Source organism: Aquila chrysaetos, chromosome 17, assembly GCF_900496995.4.
Source record: "Aquila chrysaetos chrysaetos chromosome 17, bAquChr1.4, whole genome shotgun sequence".
Lineage (NCBI taxonomy): Eukaryota > Metazoa > Chordata > Aves > Accipitriformes > Accipitridae > Aquila > Aquila chrysaetos.
In genome coordinates, this window is record NC_044020.1 from 6,967,755 (window position 1) to 6,993,344 (window position 25,590).

General features: G+C 35.7%; 1 protein-coding gene across 1 annotated transcript in view; it reads left to right on the top strand.

Moving 5' to 3' along the window:
- IGF1 (insulin like growth factor 1) overlaps positions 1-12,776 on the top strand; it is a 47,762-nt gene extending 34,986 nt beyond the window's left edge. Inside the window, exons 3-4 of the mRNA XM_030041246.2 lie at positions 4,447-4,628; positions 12,356-12,776. Coding sequence (XP_029897106.1) covers positions 4,447-4,628; positions 12,356-12,415 — 242 coding nt within the window. The 3' untranslated portion in view covers positions 12,416-12,776. The remainder of the gene's footprint in view (positions 1-4,446; positions 4,629-12,355) is intronic.
- The last annotated feature ends 12,814 nt before the right edge of the window (positions 12,777-25,590 follow it).

The window sequence follows — 25,590 nt, forward strand, 5'->3', positions numbered from 1 at the left end:
ATCCCTAGATAGTTTGACAGTTGAGACTTCTATAGTCCACCTACACCAGTGCTTCTCACATTGAAACCATCAGTAGAGCAGAACCAATGGCAGCACCAGGGAGATATTTTGGAAAGACGGAAGGGAACAAAGAAATGAAGCGTAAACAAGCCCTGCTGAATTACTCCACTGACTTTGCATTATTTAAAGGGAAGTGCTGTTAGTACAGAAGCCAGCTGTTTAACTATTGGAATTCTGTACCTTGGCCTGCTTTCAGGGGACTTCAGAACAGCGTGACTAGACTTCGTATCTGCCTGTAGCACATCGAAAGAAACATTCACATATTTGGTACAGTAGATTAAATGAGAGCCAAAAATTCTATTAAATAAACTTTGACCTACATGATATGAAACCTCTTTTGAGCTAGCAACTGACAAAAAAGGAAAGAAAGGAGATCAGTGTACATCAGCAAAAAGGAATGCCTAGGACTGTTATATGTCCACAGGCAGCACTTTGAAGGTTGAGTAAATATAAGGAACTTTTTGATAACAGCTGGAAGGCAGCACTCAAATTGTGTCAGAAAGACGAGAAAGAACTATACGGGTGCCCAGTATACTGACACAGCAGGATCAGTCAGTATTTTAAGGCCACATCATAAAATAAAATTAAGGAACAGAAAACTGTTAAAGCACCAGCCATTTATTTGCTAATACAGATTTTGGTCTAGAAATTAACTTAAGTGTTTAGTTACATCATTCCCTATGTAGGAGAGCACTCAGGCATGTCCTTACTGTTGAATATGTGCTTTAGTCCAACAGACTGTGTAGGAGCTTGAACATTTGTCTAGATCTAAGTGCATACTTTGGTAACTCGATGAACTGGGACCACCTGCTCCTGCAGTCCTTCCAGAAGAAGATGGGCCAAATATTGATAATATGGGTAGAAGTGGTAGTATCTCCTTGTAATTCTTTATCTCATCTTTGTCTGCAATAACATCTTTGTATACTGCAGCACTTAAGAGGACAGCAGCAATTTAAAATCTCTTGGTTTAAAATTAATTTAGACATCAAATAGTTCTCAAAAGTAGAGTCCAGAATCATTGTTACTGAAAAAGAATAATTTTTCCTATTTTTTTTTTCTATTTATTTGCTCTATCTGTTGTATAGCACTTTAGGTAATATCACCTTCTATTTCATATGAATTTTAAGTATACTTGATTGCTTAGGTCTTCCAAAAACCTTAGGAAAACTTTTTTTTTCAAGCAAAAAATTAAAACCATTTGACTTCACAATACTAATGTTATCTTTTTTATGAAGGATGAGCATTTAGTATGCCATGTAATACATGAATTGTTATACATGAATATTTCAGTCTATAAATAAACATCAAGTTTCATTGCTGACCACATCACCGATGTGCTAGTGTTTCCATTCAAGCTTCGTACATGTACTATGCTGTTTTTTTAAAGAGTTATAAGGTATTATATCCTCCTTCATAAAGTTATTTTTCTGTCAGAAAGAAAAACAACTCATAGACATCTTTGGTCTGTCTACAGTAAAAATAGTTGTGAAGTACACTGAGATTTTCACCTGAAAGATTCCAGGTTTCAGGATTTGTATTAACTATTTATGCATATGATAGTGCAGGAGAAATGTTGCTACTGATTACTAAATAAGGCGGGCAATGCATCAGGGGTTATTCAAGGTATTTTATCAACTTTATGAATGGTTAAATTCAGACGCTGAAGGGTAAAATAACTTCCACATAATCACACAACTAGATAGTAGCTAGATCAGAATAAAACTCAGAATTGACAACTTCCAACTAACAAAAAAATTGTGTAAGTTCCTGCTTGACTTATTGGGAAGACATCATACACGAATAAATGAGTGATGCTATTAAAAGTTAGAGTACACAGCTCTAGTTCCTCTACGTCTTGTACCATCAAAGAAAACCTACCTAGCACGAATGTCATGAGCAGCTACCATTTGTAAGATTCTTTGAAGTGCAAAATATTACAAATCCTGAAATCTTCTATTGGATTGATAGAATTTTTTTAATAGGTAACATCTTTTCCAGGTAGAAAGGTCGTGATAAGCCAGATGAGACTAACCAATGAACTGTCCATCCTTATTTTTAGCAGTAGGCAGGGAATCAACCAAACCCCTATGCCTGTTAGCTGCTATGAAATACCATTTAAAGGAAAATTCTCAAACAGAAGCTTTTAGACTGTGTTTGCTCATGAAAAACTGGCAGACTGAGAAAAGAAAGGTAAGCTTAACTAATCAACTATTTGTACCTACAGTTCAGCTGGACCTATTAGGAAGAGTTACACCTGTATATCCAGGAACAGAATTTGCCCTTCCATGTTTTAAATGGGAGCAAGACAAAATGTGGAGCAGCTCTGGGTATCCTGTACAGTAATGACACTCCACATTTTACCATGACTGCTAAATTTCAAAAGTATTAGGCTAAGACAACCTGATTAACAGACTTCAGAAAAATCTCCAGGAAAAAGCTTGTACTTTATATTGTAATTCAGTGAGTGAAAATAGTCTGGGGAAAAAAAAAAAAAAAACAAACTCTGTGTCTTAGTATTTATAATACTTTTCAGTGATACACAGAAAACAACACACACACACACACACAGAGACAAATCAAAATATTACTGTAATCTACTCTTGGCTGGCTGTTCTGTTTAGTCTTATGAAACAAATAATTTAGCAGGCAATGTACAGTATAGAGGCCCTCAGTGGATTGCAATATACTAAGTAAGCATGTTTTTCTTTTTGTTTAATTTATAGTCCCTGGAAAAAAAGACATTTAAAAACCTATTGTCTGGGTTTATAAAGCTCATAGGGATAGTTAGTTCTTAGCTGACTGTATTGCTGGCTAAAATGTTAGACATACTTTACCACTAGAGGTCTTTTCATTTACGGATGTGCTAAGGCCTCAAGGGTTCTTCATCAGTGGACATATGTTTTAATCACAGAGAATTGCAAAATGCAGTGTTGTCTTCAAATTGACAACTGCAGGACAAGTATATGGATATTAACCTAGAATTTGCTGTGTAAGCATTGGAGCCAATAATTTCCCAAAGAGAAACTGAATTTTCATCTTTTTTGATACCCTTATTCTTTATCTAGCTTGAGTAATTTCTTAAAAAGTAAACTCCTGCCAAAATCTGTGAATAACAGATTTTTGGTCTCAGTGATAAAAATGAAGGGGGGCGGGGGGGGGGTGAGGGGGTGGGGGGAGAAAGAAAAAAATTGCTGACTAAATTGAGTTACTTCATTTTTTGGCTCTTGCTGCAATTTTCTTTCCTTTTTTCCACATTTTTGGGTTCTTAACCAACGTGGATCATTCTGTAAATGGAAACATTTAATGCTTAAAATGTCAAAACAAAACATTTAACCTTTACAAAATTTTACTGTCTGAAACCAAATTCTACCAGAATTTTAAAATAGATGTAGTAAGTAAGCAACTACTTATTTTTGTGAATTTACTGTTCCTTCATTTCTAGTTAGTCATAACAGGGCAACTGAACATCCAACTGGGTTGCATACAAACAAGCCCAGGAAATAATTAGCCTGTAATCTTTGCATAGTATAGCAGAGAAATCAACAGTTACTAAAGAACTCATAAATCACTGGAAAAAAAAGAGAACAGTGTAAGAGTTCTATGAATGAAAACATCACCCTTTACTGGAGCTGAGTGAAAAAATATTTGCCAGTCAAGTAGTTTGTACAGATGCCCAGTGCAAAAACAAAACACAGGAAAGACCACGTTATGTCAGTCCCATTTTCTGTCTTGTGCAAAGCTATAGAATATAAAATCTTCTGCTTTTATCTGTCCTATCGACCATCTTCCTATTTCTGCTGCATTTCATTGCTTACTTTTTTGCCTTATTTCCTGCTTCCCACTAGTTTTTGAGCTTGCAGATCTTGCAGCCTGTGCAGTTGTATACAGTATTTATTTCCCCTTTGGAACCCATTCTGACTTCACATAGTGGCTCAGTGTAGTCTTTTTCATTAGAAAATACTTGCCTACAACACAGGCATGATCTATGATCTTTAAACACCAGTCAGCTCAACAATCAGTTTTTATCCAAAAGCTAAAGGGCAAATTTCCTTTGCAAGGCTTCTAAATGCCAGGTTTCAGCTTCCTCCCTCTCCATTTTAAATGCCAAGGCAGTTCAAGAAAATCTTTTATTACATTTCTAAGAAGATACAACTTTGCTCAAATGCTTACATAGCAACCACCCATAGACAGAGATCAAAGCTGGCCTTTTCCAGGAACATCTTTTGAACCTGTGTCTGAGAACAGGGTCTTAGAACAGATACACACAGGCAGCTTCTACAACTGTCATTGGTGACTCAGTTAAAATAATGCAACTTAATATGATTGCTTCTGAGATCTTTGCATTTTCTTTCTAACATAAAAACTTTCCATTTGTGTTTTGAATAGGTAAGCCTACAGGGTATGGATCCAGCAGTAGACGCTTACACCACAAGGGAATAGTGGATGAATGCTGCTTCCAGAGTTGTGACCTGAGGAGGCTGGAGATGTATTGTGCTCCAATAAAGCCACCTAAATCTGCACGCTCTGTACGTGCTCAGCGCCACACTGATATGCCAAAAGCACAAAAGGTAGGCCAGGCTGGAAAACAAAACAAAACGAAACAAAACAAAAAAACACAAAAAAAGAACCCCAAACCCCTGCCTATTTTAGGGAAGGAAAATTCTATCAAGGCTGGTAACATAGCAAACAACTGATGTGTTCTGCCTACTAGGGACACTGAGATTTAGTGGAGTTTTGGAAAATAGTGTCCATGGTAGGAAATAAGTAAAAAATGGTGTGTTATATCTCATTTCTTAGAACACTGAATAAAACATGGAATTGCTCAGCTAGTAGTTGTGAGGCTTTATCCTGCTACTGGGTAGTAAATGACAAGTGCTCACATCATTCAATCATAAATAGCACCTAAGACTTCTTTCAACAGAGAAACCAAACACTGAACGTTTAACAACTGATCTATCCAGAACCTCCTCACTCATCCTTCCTTGTCAGGAAGAGGTAGAGTGAGTGATCAAGAGGGAAAACACAGTCTTCTGCTATTCATTTTATATGTAAATGAACAAATGATTTTTTTCTTTCCTCATTATTTTGGCCTTTTTTTTTTTATCTATCAGAACGAAATTAACTGCATAGTCACTGTAGTCATTACATGCTTCATTTTAACTATTTAATGTTTAATATGTATATTCTCCAAGCACTTCAAATATTCATTGTTATTATTTGTATAGTTGTGGAGTTCAGGGTATTCAGATTTTTGTTCCTGTCATACTAGATATATACTGTACATATATGTAGTTAAATCTCATCTCTCCTCAACAGAGGCTATAGTTCAGTAACCCATCTCAGACTAGGCTACCATTAAGCTCACGTCCAACTGTCTCTCCTGTTTGAGTTCTGAACATCTGTTTTACATGTTATCTGTCATCTGCTGTAAGCCTCTAGTGATATATTTTATTGCTGTTGACCCTGTCTGTCCTACACATATGTTGACTCCACTCCTGCAGTTATCTGAAAATTTTTTCTTATAAGAATGGAACTGCATGAAATCCTAAGATTTCATAGGAAGTCAGGAAACCAGCACTATATAGTAATTTCCTTAATATCACCTTTATGAAAAGAACAATTTTAATTGTTCCAGCATCCATTTCTTTTCCATAAGTCAAGCCATAGAATGGAATCCTTTCACCTCTTCCTCAGGAGTATTCAACCTTTTAAAATAGTGGCTGTACGATTCTTCCGGGGAAGTATCACCTTAGCTGTGAACACCTCAAAAGGCACACATGACGACGAGTGAAGTCCTCTTCAGGTAGAGCTCAACTATAGACAAGAAAACCCTGTGGTTCATTCCTGTCTGGGCACACACAGATTTAAGCCTTGCGGGAAAAGAAGAAAACAGGCTTAGCCAGCAATCTGTGTGCTCCGTCCAATACTTGTTGCTAAGGTGATGGGTAAAACATTCTGTAACTTCAAGTAAAAGGAGACAAGATACCTGCCAGCTCTCTGATGGATCTCCACACCGCTTTCCTTGGAGGGCTAAGGAATGATGTCATTCTTTAGGCAGCTGTCCTCTTCCCAGCTCAAAAGATAGGCAGGAAAACACTTTTCTTACAAGCAGGAAGGAACAGAAGAAAGGCCTTGCATCTTTCTGCAGCAGCAGGGGAGGTAGTGTTCAAGAGGGAATACTGGAAGAAGAAAAAAATTAGAAGGAGTATGTAGTAATTGAAAGAACCTAGCTGCAGAAGAAATCATCCGGGAAATTAAAAGGAGAAAAAATCAAGATGTGGAAAGGGCAGTAAAAGGACAGTGAGGAGCAGAGGAAAAGAAAGGGAGGGGAATTAGATCAGAGAGGCTGAGAAGATGAGAAATGTTGAAGAACTGAATGAACCATGGTGCATTACACAGAAAAGACAGGATTTTGAGAAGAGGGGAGAGAAAATAAAATTAGAGAAAAATTAATATTAAAGAAAACAACACCTTTGAAGAAAATGTATGTGAAAAGGAGAAGAGAGGTGAACAGAAGCAGAAAAATCATAAATGCTTCTTGATGGGAACTTGATGATAAAATAACAGTAATCTGATGGAAGAAACAGACTGAAATTTTCATTAATATCTGTGGATGGAGAAAATTAGATTGAGGAAACAAAAATACAGAAGAGGTAGGAGAAACTATTATTCAGATCTATGATAGATAAAAGGAAAATACAGGGAAGGGAAGAGAAGGGAAACAATTCATTAAGAAAAACTGTGTGAAACACCTCTGGTACATATTCTTAAGTAATTATTTTTTCTTGCTTTTTGCAGTCAGCTGTACATGCCTCCATTAAGAAAGACAATGTTATGTTCATACTTTTTTCTTTGGATAGGCTCCCCCAGTATGAATGCATTTAGCTAATTCATAGTGTTGATATGTCACTGATTTTAATTAAACAATTAATTATACTAAAGTAAAATTATTTTTCAGTTGAGCAATTTTTTTCTGCTTTAATATATTTTTCTCTCAATATTATGTTATTTATGAGACATATATCTTGTACATATAAAGTGAATATATATATGTAAGATAATATATATGTCCTCTTTAATATTTTCTTATTTAGATACAAGATTTAAGGCAGGCTTAAGTGGAATACATAAGACATTGTACTGTTATTCTCAGATTCCATACACAATCAGTTTCTTATGCTTTTCATACTTCTAAAGTAATTTTTATGTGGCATCGCCTCATAACCTTTTTAATCAACAAATACAGGATTTGGGTTTTAGTTTAAGTGTTTTTGTAAGTAAGTGGTCCACATTCCCAATTCCTTGAGCAGATCATTCCTCCTATGCACAATTTGGTAGAATAACTTAGTTCAACGGCGCAGGGCTGTTCTGCTTGGAGGTTATGTTAATGCTGATCTTTAGTCATTACATTACAAAAGTTGCTACACTACACGCACAAATCTGAATGATGAGGGCCAGGCACTGAATGATTAATGTCGGCTGGGAACTCCCAAAATGCCTATCTGCTGCTATAAGGCCAACATGAAGAACTAGTTTTAATCCAATTACAGAGACTGTATGTGTAGAGTTTTATTTGTTTGTAGCTAACGAACAAAATATTTCTTTCTCTATAAGACCATTATTTGTCCTGTTCTAAGACCTTCACTTACAAATAAATATAAAAGTATATTGAAAAGTGAAAAATAAACACATTGTTATTATATACTTAGGGTTATTATATACACAGCATACTTCACAGATTCACAAAAAAAGAAATGAAGAAATCCAACCAACCTGGAGGATCTGTTGGTCGCTCTTTTACGGATCACTCATCAATTACGCTCATCCAATGCCTGTTTTGTTTACTTGCTTGCTATTTGAATACTCTGTTGAAAGCTTTCAGTAGAATTCTTACTGTTAAAAAATGAGAGATATTTAAGTTTTCCTCTTGCCAGAACTAATTAAAAAATAGGAAGTGATCAACTGCATGATACAAATCCATTATAAAATTCTACCTCAGCTGCAGTTAGTTATGTATATGAGCAGAGATTATTAAAGAGGACACAACTTAATCATATGTCAGCATTTCTAAAGCCAAGAAAGATGTCCCTGACTTTTTAACAGAGAACAGGTGTGAAACCAAAGCACATTACAGATCAAGATGTTTTTTAACCTAAAACTATAAGAATAATTGTTGACATTGCTTTCAGATTAAAATCTCATTTAGTGAGCAAATACATCAGCTCGTAAGGTAGGAGTAAGGAAAAGGGAGAAACTTTCAGTATTTGTGCTGGAAAGCAAAGTAATGGTTTCACCTATTTTTACACTAAGTTTATGTTTATAGTTCTAAACTGCGAAAGAGGAGCAAGGAGGGGAATTAAAGTTCTGTCTTCAGTGTACATGGTTCCATCTAGCTTTTCTTTCATTCGTTTCTTTCTCTTCTGAGAAATACTAATAAAAGTTTAGTCTATCTACCCTTAAGTGAATTAAGTTGTAAAGCAATTTGGGAAACTAGTGAACAGAACATCGAAAAAACCCTTGTTCTCTATTCAAGCAAAGGAAATAATTGAGCTATTTCCACAACAATTGTGTACGTGAGGGAAGACTGACCTTTTTGAATGAACAGTGTCACAGAACCAGTGGCACAAAGTTCTTACCAATTTAAGGCTACAAGGTACCTTGAAAATTATTACATGAATGTGAACACTGGTAAGGCTGATTTTAAAATCCAGTAAATAAAGAAGAGGGAAAGCAAAAAAAACATAATGCCATGCCATCCCCTTGCACCCTGAGCAAAAGGACCAAAGAGGGGTACATCTTGATATAACTTTGCTCTTCCTCAGATTTTTAGTCCTTATTCTTCTTTAGGCCTCATATGTGGAAAATACACATAAATATATATATATACACTAACAAAGTATCAATAGGAAGCAGATTGTCTCAAAAATCCTTTTCAGATTTTATCTACTCTTCAAAATTTAAATAAATACTAAGTGGGACTAAGAGAGAGAGGGAAAAGATGTTAATATTTTTAGTGTAAGAAAATGCCATTAAGAAAACAGAAAAAGTATAACATTATTTCTCATTAATCTTTCTAAGATTGGCAGATTCTTTTGTATCTGGCTCAATATCAGCTCACAGATACATTTACAGGCCAAAATATGCATAATGGCACTAATCCTAATTTCTACAGCCATGCCACATTACCAAGCCAATGGGGGAACCTTTAGGTGTACCAGATGGAAGAACTTGGCCTCTTCGTTTCAGAAAATTATTTTCTCCCGTTGCTTACTTTCCAGCCCTGTTATGATGTTACTGATCACACTGCCCACAGAACTAAAAAGTTTTCAGAGACCCCAGGGAGTTCTTAGCTAAGATATCATGCCTGTTACTACAAACATTAGACTTTCCATTTATTACCAATAAAGCAAGAGACCTTTTAATGTCAATATGAGGTTTGAATGTCCAGCCTAATAGGATAAGAATGCTGCTGCATGCTTCCCAATACCCCTCCATCTTAGTCAAATGATCTTTACTATCACTGAGGTTGTCGTTATCCTTATGTTAATGCTGCCGTGTCTCCAAAGATCCATGCTTAAGGTGACAGGCTAGAAGTCTGCACTGCTCTGTTCCTGAACTGACTTATGCAAAGTTGACATTTTGCACCTGCCACCTTAAAATGCTTATTGTCTTTGTCTGGGTCTGAATATCAGTTCAGAGGATCTGATAATGAAACAAGCACCACAGATAACAATTTTATTTCTAATTACCTTTTTTCCAAAGACTTGAGAAATAAGGCAAGCTTTTCTATAGCAGTGCAAATGCAGGTCTGAGAACCTGATTCAGGCATTCACACTGTTTTTTTTTCAATGGTCTCAACACTGCATACTTGAAAAAAATGTGTTATGTGGGTCAAAGTATTTTCTGGCATGCATGTTACTGCTGCCACCACCAGTGCCACTTTGTAGTTATTCATCAAAATGCTGATTCCAAAGGAGAAACTGTTCTAAAAGCAACCTGCCCATCTTCCCTCAATTTCAAAGCTAGCCTGTGTATTATGACAGCTCTTTTTCTATCTACATGTCAGTATTAAAAGCTATAACCAAAACCCTGCTGCATCTTAGTATTTGCTTTATTTGGATGACAAAACCATTTTAAAGTCAGGCAACAACAGCAGTGGAGAGAATTTATATTTTCATTTGGGAAACATGTAGTTAATTTTCAATCTAAGTATACTTTGAAAGCCACTGTAATGCAAAATGGCTGTTGTTTCATAATAAGGCTCTCACTGTCCATTTTATAGGTCATGAGTGTGCAGCTTTTAAGAATGTATGACTTTTTGCAACTAAAATGTAGCATATAATTTTCCCTATATGCTTGTAAACTCTCTTCAAAGAGGAGAACCTAGGGGCAGCACTGACCAGGATATTTTACTTTGTTGCCATGAGGAAAAAACCAGGGCAGATGAGTCCAGGAATTCCTGTTTTCTTAGTTCATTGTTACCAATATAAGCATTTGTAGCATAAGGCAGGATCCTTAACAGTGGCAGACTCCTGTGAAGTGCTGCAATGATGATTTTAGTGAAAATCAGTGCAAATTGAAGGGTTAATCCAGAATGAGTACTTCAGGGTGAAATCTAAGGTACAACTTAGGGAAAACTAAAGACAGAAAAGGTATTTTTTGAAAAGCTGCAAGAGAAACAGGCGACGGAACAGCAAAATTTTAATTTATGGATAAGGAGATTTCTGTTGACATTTCTGTTTCTGTATTTGACCCGTGCTGAGGAAGCTATTCTATAGCGGTATTAGCAAAATTTGATGAAGACAAGCCAGTATCCTACTGAACTGATCACAGGAATAATGACTAGATGATTAATCTCTTCTTCCTCATTTAGTATTGCATTTCGGACTAAGAATGTCTAGAATGGCAGATTGCTAACAAAGACATTTCTTCATTATGAATACTTTGCTATTAACAAATTTGGCTTGTCAGTGATGATAAATCTTAGTTTGGCTCAATGTTTTACTTGTTGGTGGTATAATTAATTTAACAATTACTAATACTGCTTGGGGTTTTTTTATATTCTGAAAATAATAATTCAACTCATATCCATCAGAACCCAATCCAAAACCAGTGAAAATTAATAAGCTCTATGTGAGCTCAAGTTTTGTGATCCTTTGCCAGTTTCTGATTTATTTTGTGTTTAATAGATACTAGAGGCAAATGGAAAAGTTATATATAGAATAGTTTTTTATATAGGAAATCATTTTTAAAAAGCCACAAAACTACTGTAATGCATCAAATCAGCTTCCATTTTCTTTCTGTCCATCAGAAAAGCAGGCAAAAATTTCATTACTTTTTAAATTTTAGAGATTACATTTCCTTTTTTTTTTTTAGGGCTTAAATAGCAGATAATGCAGTGGTAGAGCTGCATACACATGCCTCACCTTTCTCAGGGAGATTTTTTATTTTTGGCTTTTCTTAGAACAACAGACATGATTTCAGTTAACTGAGAATTTTACTTCTGATGAGGATTATAAATATGGAGAGTCACTTAAGAATTCTGCCTCTAGTCTGGTACTGAATATGAAAAGATTTGGGCCCAGCTAATATTTACCAGCATGGCAAATAAGGAAATCAAACTGAAAGATCTATGCCACAACCACCACTGCTGCTGGAAACTGGCCTGTGCATGGAATGACAGTGAACCAAGGGCATTATTCATTCCAAAGCCCTCTTGATTTGCCTGGCACATCAACAGGTCTCTTTTTGAAAATACAAATTATTTGGCTGCAGCTCCTGCAGTGAACCCACACTTTTTATCCTCCTAAAGGCCTTATCCAACAAAAACCTTACACATCTAATATGCCATTTATGCACTATGTAGGTAACAGAGTCCCACTCAGCAGTTTTGAAAACCTCTGACCACTGGGTACCAAAGCCCAGGAGGCTCCATAAATCTTGCAGTTACAACTCTCAAGTTCCCTGGCCCCTAGACATCTTGCTCTTGCAAATGTCCTTGTTCTGAAAGAAAGAAAATCTTTGGTTCCTACTGTGTGTCTAAGCCCATCCAGGTTCCAGTATGCAGATGTTTCCTCTGCCAAGATCAACAATGGCAGCAATCAAAGTGCTTATGCCTGGGAGAATGGGGAATTTAGTGTACAGAAGTTTTGTATAGTTAAGTTCTCTGTGAACTGGCAGAAGGGCTCTAACAATTCCAGCATTCAGGATAGCTGTTTTCCCACTAATATGAATTTTGTGGTCATACAGCGTGTTAAAACCTTTCTGGAATAATTATTTTTTTCTACACCTTCAGGAAGTGCATTTGAAGAATACAAGTAGAGGGAACACAGGAAACAGAAACTACAGAATGTAAGAACATGCCATCCACAAGAATGAAGAATGAATGTGCCATCTGCAGGATACTTTGCTGTAAATAAATTATTTGTTAAACATTGGAAGACTTAAAAAACCCTATGGTTTAATAAGCTTGATGCAATCTCAACCAATGGGCATTCTCCCAGCGAACAATGCAACTAAACATTCCAATATTAAGTCTTTAGAGAACAGAACATTTTAACCAGCCCAGAGCTAAAAAATTCTGTGGTTGATATATTACTGTTTGTTAACCTGTTTTAAATGTCCTGCACAAAATCTCTTAAAAGTCCTGTGCCCCTCAAAAGCCTACAAATTTATGGGCCTTTGATGGATCCAATTGCACTAAATTAACCTATGAACACTGGCTGCTGGAGTCATTCATCAGCCTTGTCTAAGTGGTGGTTTTTTTATTTGCACTTCTATACAAGCAACAGGCTGTTTGTTTTACAGTGTCTGATAACATTGTTTGTCTACCCCTTCATATTTGCACAGTTTGACATTCCCAGTAACAGCAGCAGTAAGGTAACATATACAGTTTTAAACATCCATTAATTCCATCTGTGGCATTTTGACAGAATATGGGTTATAGATGCATTTGTTTTAAGACAGTTTTATTTTTCCTTCTCTTGCAAAGATGCAGTTTATTGCAATTTGTGAGACAAAAGATTTTTGAAAGCAGTTAAAGCATACATAGGCTCTCAAACCATTAATGATTCTTCCAGGTAATTATTTTGCAACAGTATAGGTAACTTCTTTCTTCCTCCATATAATGCAGTATGTAAAATTTAGCATATCAATAATACACATATATCAAACAGTATGTAAAAATCTCTGTTTTATAGTACAATGGTGCTATTTTATAGTTTGTTACATGAAAGGGTCTGGCCAAAATGGTAAAGGGTAAAAGCAAATATGAAAAGATCAAGCCAAAGATTAAATAACAAAATAGTTTTTAAAATACTCAGTTTAAATGAACTAAAACAGATTCAAATTCCTTCATGGAAATAACTTTCCCATCTTCAAAAGAAAATTCAGATACGTGTTTCCTTTCAGATGTGTGAATGGTGGTGTTTTCACTTACAGTTATGTGGAACACAAATTCATAGATGCCTAGGCCCAGAGAAGACAATTAGAAAAAACAACCCTTAAATGACTTCAAAGGGTAGCCCATCAGGGCCTAAATCCTTCTGAAATATCAGCATTCTATTCAAAGGTAACAGAGGGTTACTCAAGTTCTCTGCCATTTTAATTCTTCCCACAATCAGATGTGACTAAATTGACTGTTAATTAGGCTGCTGCATCTCTCTGTAAATCAGAAAAGCTAATCTAATCACCAAATTACAGTGTGGAAAGAGTCCTCAAGAAGAGGTGAAGCATAACGTCCTTCAAACTGCTGCTTACAATAGCCTTTCATGCACTCTTGCGGGAGACATATTTCTGGGTAATCTCTGCCCTGTAACCGTGATAGGTACTGCACTGATTCTACCTTGACTGACACTGTGTCCTACGCTGCGTTTCTGTAAATCAACTCAGTGCTAGATCGGCCATGCAGTACAGGGGGACAGGCAGCCAACAGTGTCCCAAGGCGAGTAATAAACTTCTCCGTGAGAGAAGGGAAGAGAGGGCAGAGGAGAATGCGCCGTCCCACCCCATCCAGAACTGCAATGTGGTTCCTCTCGACTTCTTCCCCCCATTCCCCTGCACGCGGTAAGCTCAGACAAGGGGTGAGGTATCCCTTGGTCAGCCCGAAGGAGGGCAAGGAGACTACTGTATGAAGGGAGCAGTTAGGGAGATGTTAGATTAGATCTGTAAAGGGAGTATCTCTTTTTAAAGGCTCAAATCTGCCTTACTTTCTACTACATCCATGGGAGTAGATGACTGAACTATTGATTACAACACAAGAGAAGAATCTCTGCAGACTGCATATGGTACAGCTCCTCAGTAGTTTCTTGTGAAACAGACAGGAAAGGTAGGTTATAAAAGTCTAACAAATTATTCTAGTTCCTTTTTTATCCCCATAGAAAATTTGGGGGTTGTGTTTTTTCCAAGGAAAGTGCAACATATTCCTATGCAATTCGTTAAACCCTCCACTTTCTGAGATGCATGTTTACACGCACAATAGGCTGCTATCGCAATGTAAAAGCAGAACAGTAAATGAATAAAAAGAATATGTCACAGCTGTCACTGACTGAGATAGTTATGTTGAAAAAGGAAGAAAGTACAGAGAAACAGATGGGGAAACTAACCTAAAATATTTACCACCAATTCAACAAACAGAGGTAGCAATTCTGATATTTATCACAGCTCTTACAGGCCTTTTTTGGCAGAGGGGATGGAGAGGGAAGTATTTTTACTTCAACGGCTGTTCAGAATTCTGAAATGTATTCTAAGAATAAGCCATTATTTTGATGCTTCCACAGACATAATACATACTTCCATTTTGTGTCCCATGACTGACTCTGTCCCCTACCTCCTCTGAAGTTCTAAGGGGAGGAGGGAAAGATATGAGCACAAAAAGCAATTTGTAGATCTCTGTGGTGGCAAGTTACTTCATAGCTAACATTCTACTGATGCTCTGTTAACATAACTGAATAACCATACATCATTGTGCTATTTAATTCCTGTAAATTAATTCAAATTTTGGTCTTATTTTGGATTCATGCACTCACATTCATGCCACCATATTTCCCCTGTTGAGAGATCATAATTAGAAAATGTCACTCATAGACAGCAACACCTAACATCAGAGCTTGACTATCTAAACAAATTAGAATAATTCTTGAAAGAAACTACACTAAATAATGAATAGCTACAAGCTTCAAAGGCAATGCTTTGCTTTACTAGAGAACAAATGGTATCACAAAATGGAGAGTAGCTCCACCACCATAGAGGAGAGAAATGCATGGATGGGAAATGCATACTTGTATAAGAAATCTCCAGTCATATGGCAGGGAGCACATGATATACCAGTCAGTGTGAAAGATAAAGGGCTGCATTAGCTTAGTAATCTCAATAAATCTGCTACTTAAAGAAGTTGAAGCATGAGCCAAAACATCTCCCTCCCAAAAGTACAAAGTAGTCTGGCTTGAAAAACTCCTAATTAGAGAAATTGAAGGGTTCAGCTGGATTTTCAAAAGCACTCCAGATATGTAGGAACAGGGCTCCCACTGGATGCCATTGATACTCATAAATCGCTTAAGTGGTAAAGAAAATCCCACTCCCCATCCTTCCATATCATGTAAATCACATGACAGAAGTCACAGATTTTTGCATTCTAGAACAGACATAAAACTCCAATTATTACACAGAATGTCACTGAAGTGCGGAAGTAAAAAAGTGAATTAAGCCTCATTACTTTCAGTTAGTTCAAAAAGGACTGCAGATCTAAACCCGCTGAAGATAATATATCTCTTTAATCAAGGTAGCAAAATTTGAGCCTCATCTCCATAGTAACAATAATTAATCGTTAAGCGTTTGAACGGAAAAGGTATAAATTCTATATTCTGCTCAAAATGTACTTACAAACCTACACTTATATTTGTGTGAAAGACTTGTATGAGGCTTATTTGTACCATCCAGTCAAGAGAGAAAAGATAATCAAATAAGGGAATATTGTGTTCAGTCCCTGTAGGTACCTTAAAGTAGGCACCTTTTGCCCGAGACAGATTACAGTCAATTTTTAAGATTAAAGGGTAAATTAGTGGTAGGCTTTCTTTACAGAAGTGAATTCCATACACAACTAGTAGCTGTGTTCAGTTGCCCCATGAGCTGTTTGTTGACCTAGTATCAATGGTTACAGTTGATTAATGAAGACTCTAGGCCAAGTACGGTGTCTTCTTGGCTCTCCATTTTGACAAGCACATGCGTGATAAGACAAGTTCAGAAAAGTGTATGTGTATTTGCTTTACCTCTTACTGGTTTGGCCAACAATGCCAAAGTGGTGCTATTGTTTTGTTTAAGAAAGTACTTGACTAAAATATAAAAGAAAGCATAAATATTTTTTTAATGTATGAAAATGACAATTATATAGGTATGGTTATTAAAATAGAAGTACAACTAGCCATAACTTTTCAACTTTTTGTCACTCAGTAATGGCAAAGAAATCTTAAATCAGTGGAGATGGGGCAGGAACAAGAGTCAAAATGCCACAAAATTTCATAGACTTGAAATGCAATTCTGAATCTTTACTCCAAGTCAGAAATACAGATGAAGACAAGCATTTAAAGTCAGGGAACAATGGATATAACTGAAAGCCTGTTCAAATTAATGCAAGTCCTATATCATACCAAAGATTTTTAAGCCACACTCTAGCATGAAATCAGCGTAGAGTTTGGCTTAAAGTCAGTGGCATGATATGATTGAGATTTTCATTGATCACACATTTTTATTTTTACCTGATTACCTTCTGTCTCATGGCATGCCCCCCAAAATTCAATAATCTTTAAAAAAAAAACCAGAAAGAAATGCATCTGATTTTAAAAAGGAATGAAAAAATAAATATTCCTAACATGAAACTGATGCTATTTGTAATTCTCACCAGTTTCAAATGTGAGAAAAAGTTGAAATACATGGCTAACAGTCTGTGAATTTTTTTTTAACTTTATGTGGTCACTATGAACATCCTGATGTGCAAAATTTCACATTTCATTGTTTTGTTTTGAAATGATGGTAAGTTAAGCCCAAATAGAGATTCTTGGAACCTATAGGCTAGATAGAATACTTATGTTCTGATGAAGGTATAATCAATATATTTAAAATGTTTTATTTTTAGTCAGAAAAGGAATAGTAATAATTTATTTGGGGACTCAACCTATACTGGTCCCTCTTTTAAGGATACTGTTCAGTGCAAACAAGTCTTCCAAATGCCAAACTTCTATTCAAAACCAACATTCATTCCTCCCTCCCCCCAGCAAACATAGTTAAAACACTATTGCAGCATATTTTATTGTTTGTCTGTGTGTTTTGGGGGGGGGGGGGGGGGTTGTTTTGATTCACTTTGTTTTGATTTGGGGGGCAGGGGTAAGGAGGAGGAGATGAGGCTTTCAAGTGATTAAGATTTTTTCCTCTCGGGTACAATCCACAAAAAATAAAGAATTTGCCTTGATGAGCTTACTAATTATCCAATTCATCTGTGGAAGTAGCATTAAGTAAAGCAACTAGATTAAAGTTGTCTTGAAAGAAGGAAAAATGTTATTAACACAAAGTTTTTACTCATTGTGATCCTACACTATACATTTTGCTTCTCACAGCATTGGAATATTCTACTGGACTATAACTGTCCAAACACACAGTATCTGATATATATATAAATCTTCTTTGATTTTTTACATGAAGGATGTTATGGGAATATCTGAAACTTGATTACATATAGTACAGTATAGAGATACCAGTCTAGCAGAGACCAAAACTAGAAGGACCTCCTTGATGCTTACATTAGGAAATCTTATACTAGTTGCATAAAGGGTGTGTGTATGTATATATAGATATATACATATATAGAGACATATGTATGTATATGTGTATATATATAAAATGTTATAACGTGTGCACATGTATATTATGCTTTTCTTCTTTTTCCTCTCAAGTAAAATTTAAACTTCTTGCTTTTTACACATTATTTCTCATGGATTATATTCAATAATCCAACTGGAATCTAACTGTAGAAGAACATTGTATAATATGGGTGTCACAAATCCACCTAAAGAAACGACCTGATTTTTAAATCATAAGATACTTCTTTGCTGTCATCAGGCAAATTTATTTATCTGTTTAAGCAGAGACATAAAATACTAACTCTGAGGGCCTTATTATGAAAACATTGATTTTAAAATTTTCTTTTATTTCATTCTTCTCCAGATAACTTCTGTTAAGTGAGATTTTTTTAAGTGTAAGCATCCCTTCAAAGTAAGAACAATGGGTAATATAAACAGAGAAGAATGAAAATTTCTGTCATTTAATATCTTCTCAAGTATTCATCAATTAGATGGTTTTTGTAAGAATAATTCATGCCTCTCTATAGTACCCTTAACTATTTCAGAAGTGGAAAAGACTTAGCACTGTAAACTCCTATATCCCAAATTATTTATAATAATTTTTGATTTCTCTATATTCTTCAGTAACTTTTTGTTTTGCCAGCTTGGCTCACAAAAGTCATAAAAAGCATCAACATGATACTTCTGCTGCTAAACATCCTTTCCCACAAATATTTAACATACATACACCCACCTACAACATTTACATATTCACACTTGATTGAAGTTCTTAAGAAACAGCACAAATATAGTTGAGAGATATTTTTTTTTCACATTTGAAAGGTATGAACCATTTTTTAACTAAATCAAAGACATTCCTTCTTACTGTTTTTTATATTCATTAGTATAATCTCATTCCTCTAAAGCAACTACAAAATACCTGCAGAACAAAAAGGACTCTATCTTGATAAATAGGATCATGCTTCATGTACTTGTGTTAAAGAAAAAGGTTTAACCAGATAACTATATTTACAACTGATTCAATGAAATTCATCTTTTGTAGTGAAATATTTAACTTTGTACATTTTAAAATCAAATGAATATTCACTCTTCCTGGTTCACCGGCATTAACCCGGTTTATGGTATGAAAAAGCCCACTTTAACAATGGTCAAAGACAAAGAATCCAAGACCAATAGACTAAAGTGCTACCAGTGAAAGAGGTACAGTGTCCTTATTTTGTGCACAGGGATGAATTCCATCTTTTTTTTTCTTTTTTTTTTTAGATTAGAATTTCAAATCAAATTGATATAAATACTGCATAAGAATTATAATACTCTTCATTATTTCCACTTAGAGACAAGTTTGAATATAATAAATAAAGCACATGCAAGTTACACTGCATGATACAGTATATAAATCTTACCTTTTCATTTATTACCATTTCTAAGGAATTAGTTCAACTGAATTCTATAGAAATCCTGTGCAAGATGAAAAAACAATTATTGAAAGTGTATAATGATAATAGTTGCCTGATTAAACTAAGTCTCATCAAGCATGAGTCATAAAATGCTCCACTGAAAGCATACTAGTACTTCATAATGTTCTGAACAGCTTCACCTGTAGTCTGATACTTCACGTTGCTTTTATCAGAATGCGAAGGGTCTGTTTTATAGTTTCTTAATCCTTGGAGTCTTTGGGTTGAATATTAAACATGTTTATCAAGCCTCAGGATTTTAGGAAACAAAGTTAAAGTAGAAGAAGCAGCACCACCTGCTGCTGATAATCAAATCATGTATGAGCTTTCTCTCCTCCCAAATTATCTGCAAAGCCACCCAGAAGTGCTAAATGAAGAGATCAGTAGCACTTGGTTTCCAGGACAGCCTTTCCAATAGGAATAATAACTGTCCTCCCTTTCTTCACTGTTGGACTTCAATTGGTATCCTGACTAAAACTGGGGTTTCCATGATGCAAGCATGAATGTGGATACATGAATTTCTGATTTCACTACTGAATAATGCTACTATTAACATTTCAAGTCATTATAACCAAACAGTGACAAGTGTTAAATGTTCATTCACTAAAAACCATTTAAACTCTCTATTAAAGTTCTAACTGGATTTATTCTTTCTTTTTTATTTTCTTGTGCTTACTCATAATACAATGTCACTACTTGATGACAAATAATATTTCATACTGTGTATGTAACATCATTGTGTTGCAGAATCCCCCAAATACCTCAACAATGTCTTTGTTGCGCTATTCTCCCCATTTAGCACTTACAAGCTTTTCTAGTAACAACCAATAAATCAAAAAACAGAGCTCTTAATATGTACAAATATAAAAAAAATCAAGAATTTTTGCTAGTTTGCAGTTCATGTAATGCCATCTTGACCATTCTCTTCCCCTCTCTCTACGAGCTGTCTAGAACAGTAAACTTTGCTCCATAAATAATAGTGTATTCATGCTTTTAAAGGCTTTTATATGCATTTATGGTAGGTAAAGGTTGGAAGAGGTAGCTGACTGATTTTCACTTTTATCTATCTACTTTGATTTCAGTAAAGGGCTTTGTCACTCTGTATACATAAAGGCTAATGCACCCTTTGGTTTGTAGAATGTACTGAAATGTTTGCAACCCTCTTGGTATCAGGTCCAAAATGTGAAGCATTACTGTTAAGAGGGTATCTTTCTAATGTATTTGTATGTATAGTTTACACCTCTGTGAGGTCTAATAAAGGATTATGGTTAATAAAAAATGCGTTGAAAATTCCTCATCCACATAGATTTTGCAGTAATTTGCATTCTTCCTTTCTCTTCCCTGATAATATACGTTTCAATTCTCAGAATACACCAAAATCAGGACATACCTGAACAGGATGAGCCGGCTTCACTCCTAAGATAGGACTGACGTGGAAACTTAACTAGTGGCTCAAGAGCCTTGATAAGGTGAAGTGTCAGCAGAAGGAATTATGGAACCTATAGATAAAATTAACAGTAATGAATGCCCAGGAACAAACCATATTCACTCACAGATGAAGATATCTGAACTCTGGTATACAGCCACTCACTCAAAAGCTCCTTGCTGTATGAGAACTAAGTAGTATCTAATGTATACTGACTCTTCCAAAAATATCCAAGAGACATTTAAGGAACCACAAACTACTATGCCGTATATCTCTATCACTTAAATTGTTCTAAAGGCAGAATCTGTGGGTATGTGAATAAATATTATGTAATAAATAAGGTATCTTGTAGGAAAAGGAAGATGGTTGTTGTGAAGTTAAGCCTCAGAAATCTATTGGGAGTTCTTTGGAAGAAAGGACAAGCATGGAGTCAAGGAAGATCAGGGTGATCTTAGATTTCCAAAATTCTTGTCCCTCATCCAAAGTTCTTAAAAACACTAAACTGTTGTGGAATGAGAGAGAAGTTCTTCATATGTGCACACCACTGGTTAAAAAGCAGAAAAGATAAATCAGGAAAAATGGTCAGATGATAGTGGAGGGGCTATCTGCTGCAACCTGTTCTAGCACCCATGCTGTTCAACCTTTTCCTAAATGAGCTGGAGAAGGGGTGAACAATAAGAACACAAAGTTTATGGGTGATATTAAGGCAATCAGGTCGACCAGGCATGATTATGCCTTGGTAAATCTATACTGACTGTTCCCATTTGCCACCTTGTCCTTCATGTGCTTGGAAACAGCTTCCAGGAAGATTTTTTTTCTATAACTTTCCAGATACAAAGGCCAACTTGTATCTCCACAGATCTTGGCGCTCTCAGATGGGTACAATGTTTGCCTTTTCTCAGTCACTAAACTCCCACAGTTGCCATAACCTTTCTAATATGGTAGAGAGCAGCCTCACAACACCACTGCACAGCTCCCTCATCACCCTCATATGTATTTCATGTGGTCCCAAGAACTTGTGTATCTCCATTTGGCTTAAGTGCTCCATAAATCCATCTTCTTTTGTTGCGGGCAATGCTTTACTCTGCCAGTGAACTCATGGTTCTGGGAGGCCTGAGGACAGCCTTACCACTGCAAATGCAAATAGACACAAAAATTTGGCTCAGGAAGTCCCTAAACTGTAAATCAGTGGAGGGTAGGAAAGTTTCACTACATGTTGCCTTGTTCTAGCATTTTTCCCTACATATTGATTTTGGCTACAGTGCAAAACAGTTTCCTGGACTGGTTTCCCCATCTTATCTTTACTCTGACTTCTTGTATTTTTATCCTGCTGGCATAGTAGCCATTCTAAACTCTAAGTGCACAATCTCTAAGTGCACAATCCCTAAAGTAATACCCTTCACATAAACTTCTCTGTATTTAAATATTCACAGCCAATAATTTTTAAACCCACACTGTCTTATCATAATACTTAAGCAATGTGTGGAGATTTCAGTTTAAAAATAATCACCCAACAATAATAAACATATTTTCATTCTTATTTTCTGATGATGAGATGCAGTTAACAGAGACCACAACAACTTGCGGATTTGGTAACATGGCCAAGGAACATTTTAAAAATCCATTCATTTGTATTCTTAATCACAATTTTTTAAAGTTTTTAAACATACGTATTGCATACATTACCACAAGTTTTCAGTCTTGTGTGAACAACATGTACTTGTTAATAAATACGACTGTATGATAAGCTATGCTAACACAAGCAAAATAAGAACACTCCACAGGAATTAAGGAAATGTCTAGGAAATTACTAATAGTTCAGAAAAAATCAAAACTTTAGTAGCCAGCTCCTTTCTTCAGTTGTGCACTTTCTTACATGCAGATAATTTGATTTATAGAACCTTTTGATCAAAGAGTTGCTGCAGATTAACCAAGCCTGGATATTGACTTACTGGGAAATTATCTTATTTATTGCCCTAACTTGGACTGGTTTTGGATTACAGCTAAAGAGAAAAATCAATACAGAAATCCATTGCTACTTGAAGGCCAGCAGGACTTCTGGAAGCTTACTAAAATTTAGGACTATCAACAGCAGCTATTAAAAATGTCATGGAAGAAACTCTTATTTTATTAATGCAAAGTTTATGTTGTGTGTGGAAAACTAAACCGATTTTGGTTTTTTACTTGGGCAACTTCATTCAGCTATGTGTGGTTTTGTCCTGTATTTTCATACTGTTTTACACATGGTTAAAAATACCTTTATTCACACATTATTGCCTTAATTTTGGTTTATAACCTTATATTGTTACTTATGATATGCCTTGTACATACTTTTTACATAAAGTTCGTTAGTGGTGATTCTAAGCCAATTTCTCATCTCTACGAAAAGCAGTTACCTCTGAGAAGTATGTTTTACCAACTGAGAGGGTGACAGAGCTATTAACATTCAGAACAGTTTGCACATGTTGCAGTATACATTAGTGGTACACAGATTTTCTGCTGGCTTTCTGAATAGAAGTCATTTGTCATCTCTGTATTTGGACACCCAAAATATTGAGAAGAAATTGAACAAAACAGGAAGAAAAGTGTTAGTCAAACTGAGATAAAACAAAGATTAAAGCAGGATTTCCAGATTACCACTGGGTTGGTTTTGTTTGTTTGGGGAGTGCTTGAACTTCACCTCTAATACAACAACCATTTCAATTAAAATGCACTCTCTTTGGACCAGACTCCAAATCCCTCCAGGACTTGCCTTCACAGCATGTGCTCTCTCAACTAAGTAATGTTTTCACTCTTTTTGTTTGCTTTTTCCTTCTGTTCCATATACCACCTATTCTTGCTACATAGTGACCCAGTGCAATAGGAGAAGCAGCAAATGCCTTCCCAGTCCATCCAACAAAAAAAGCTGGTAAGTTTACTGATTTGGGCATGTTGTCAAGAATTGAGAGATAAAGGTTTGAATGCCATCAGGCTGAAAATGGAATCAAATCGGATCTCCCATTGATTCTACACATACTACAATAGCTTGCAATTTGAAAAAAAAAAAAAAGCAACAATGCCAGAAGTTTTTGGGTGCCCAATACTACACCATTAAGCATGCCCTCAGCCTTCTCATGAGATAAAGACCTTTGAAGACTTAAATTCTATACAGTATGGATTCCAGATCCCAGTGTGGCTTACAGAAGAGGGAGGTATTTTCTAGGCATTGGTATTTCAGATATAATTTTCTTGAATGCTTTCAAATAGTTTAAGTTTCTGTCACATCCATCAGTTGTACTCTAGTTCAGATTATGAAAGAATCAATCTGTTACCTGTGTTTGGATTCATATGGATTTTATTGAAACTACCTGGCAGCAGAATCCCTACTAAAATCTATATTCATACTGTGCAAGGGAGATAGTTTTCTTCATGTCATACTCTTCAAATCCTTGCTTTTCTGAAAATAATCTATATCTTTGCCTATCCTGCAGATCTTCATCTGTATATTGTTATCATTGCTGGTACTTCCCAGCTTCAAATATTTTTTCGCACACATAACTCATTCCTAGCTCTTAGAGCCAAATCAGTCAGTAAATTTCTTGGTAATTTAACATGCTGAACGCAATCCTGTACTGCTTTAAGCACACCTCATTGTTGTTTTAGTAATCAATAAATAAGCAATTGACTTCAGACAAAACATTTGAATTAGCCTTTTCTGCAAATATAACTTACTATCAAACACATTTCCTGCTGTTCTTGTTCTGTCTAAACAGCATTTAACTTTTTTACCCAGCTTTTTAACTTGGTTCAAATACTGCATGTTCTCTGCTATGCAAGCCAGGACAACAGTGCCAGTTAATATTAAAACATTTCCTCCTATCCTTAAGTTCACTTTTTGCTCTTTCTATTTAAGTGTCCATACTGTCTGTAATCACAAAATCAAGATAACTTAGTAGCTGAACTTGCAGCATGCTAACCCTATCACTACCCAAGGAGTCCAGTGAGTCAAGGAATTTCATCAGCATCTCACAAACGTAGATCTCATATTCAAATGGGGACAATTCTACTGCCTTTCTGGGTAACCACTGACATCTAGGGTTTTCCCTTACATCAGTTTGAAGCTTGTATTTCTGTATCCTGTCAAATGCCAGTGGCCAGCAAGTCTGGCTCTGAAATACTGCTGAAATCTTGAGGATAAGGTCAACCCACTTTCTAACCATTGTATTCTGAGATGGACTGGAACTTTCCTGGGACTAAATAAAGAAAATCTCTAGTTGGCATGATTTGTCTTTCAGTCTTTTTGCATTTCTATTTCCTTTTAACAAGGAAACAGACTGGTTCTTTAAACTTATTGGCTCTAAGTGCCAGTGCAGTAACAGAATTACCAGTATAAAAATGCCATCTGAGTCTTTGGCCAAGATTCTGTAAGGTACTTGAATCAGTACGTAAATATGTACCATAAATAGGTCCATTTAAAATGTTTCTTATTAATAAAAGTGATATTATTAAAATCATTATAATTCTATGTCCATAAGTATTTTTTCCATGTAATGTAAGTCTATTAATATAGATATACTATTATATTTTTTTCTTTACCAACTCATGATATGCCTTTTGCTAGTTCAACAGAAAGCTATGAAATGAGTTTTATTCTTTTTTAATTTCTCTCTCTGGCTATGCTTTTTACTTCCTTCGCTGACATTTTTCAACAATATTTAATAAGAGGTACATTCAAACCTTATTTTATTTAAGGATTTTAAATTACTATGTGCCTTTCAAACAAATAACAAACTACAAACTTCAGGCTTCTTATATTTCATAT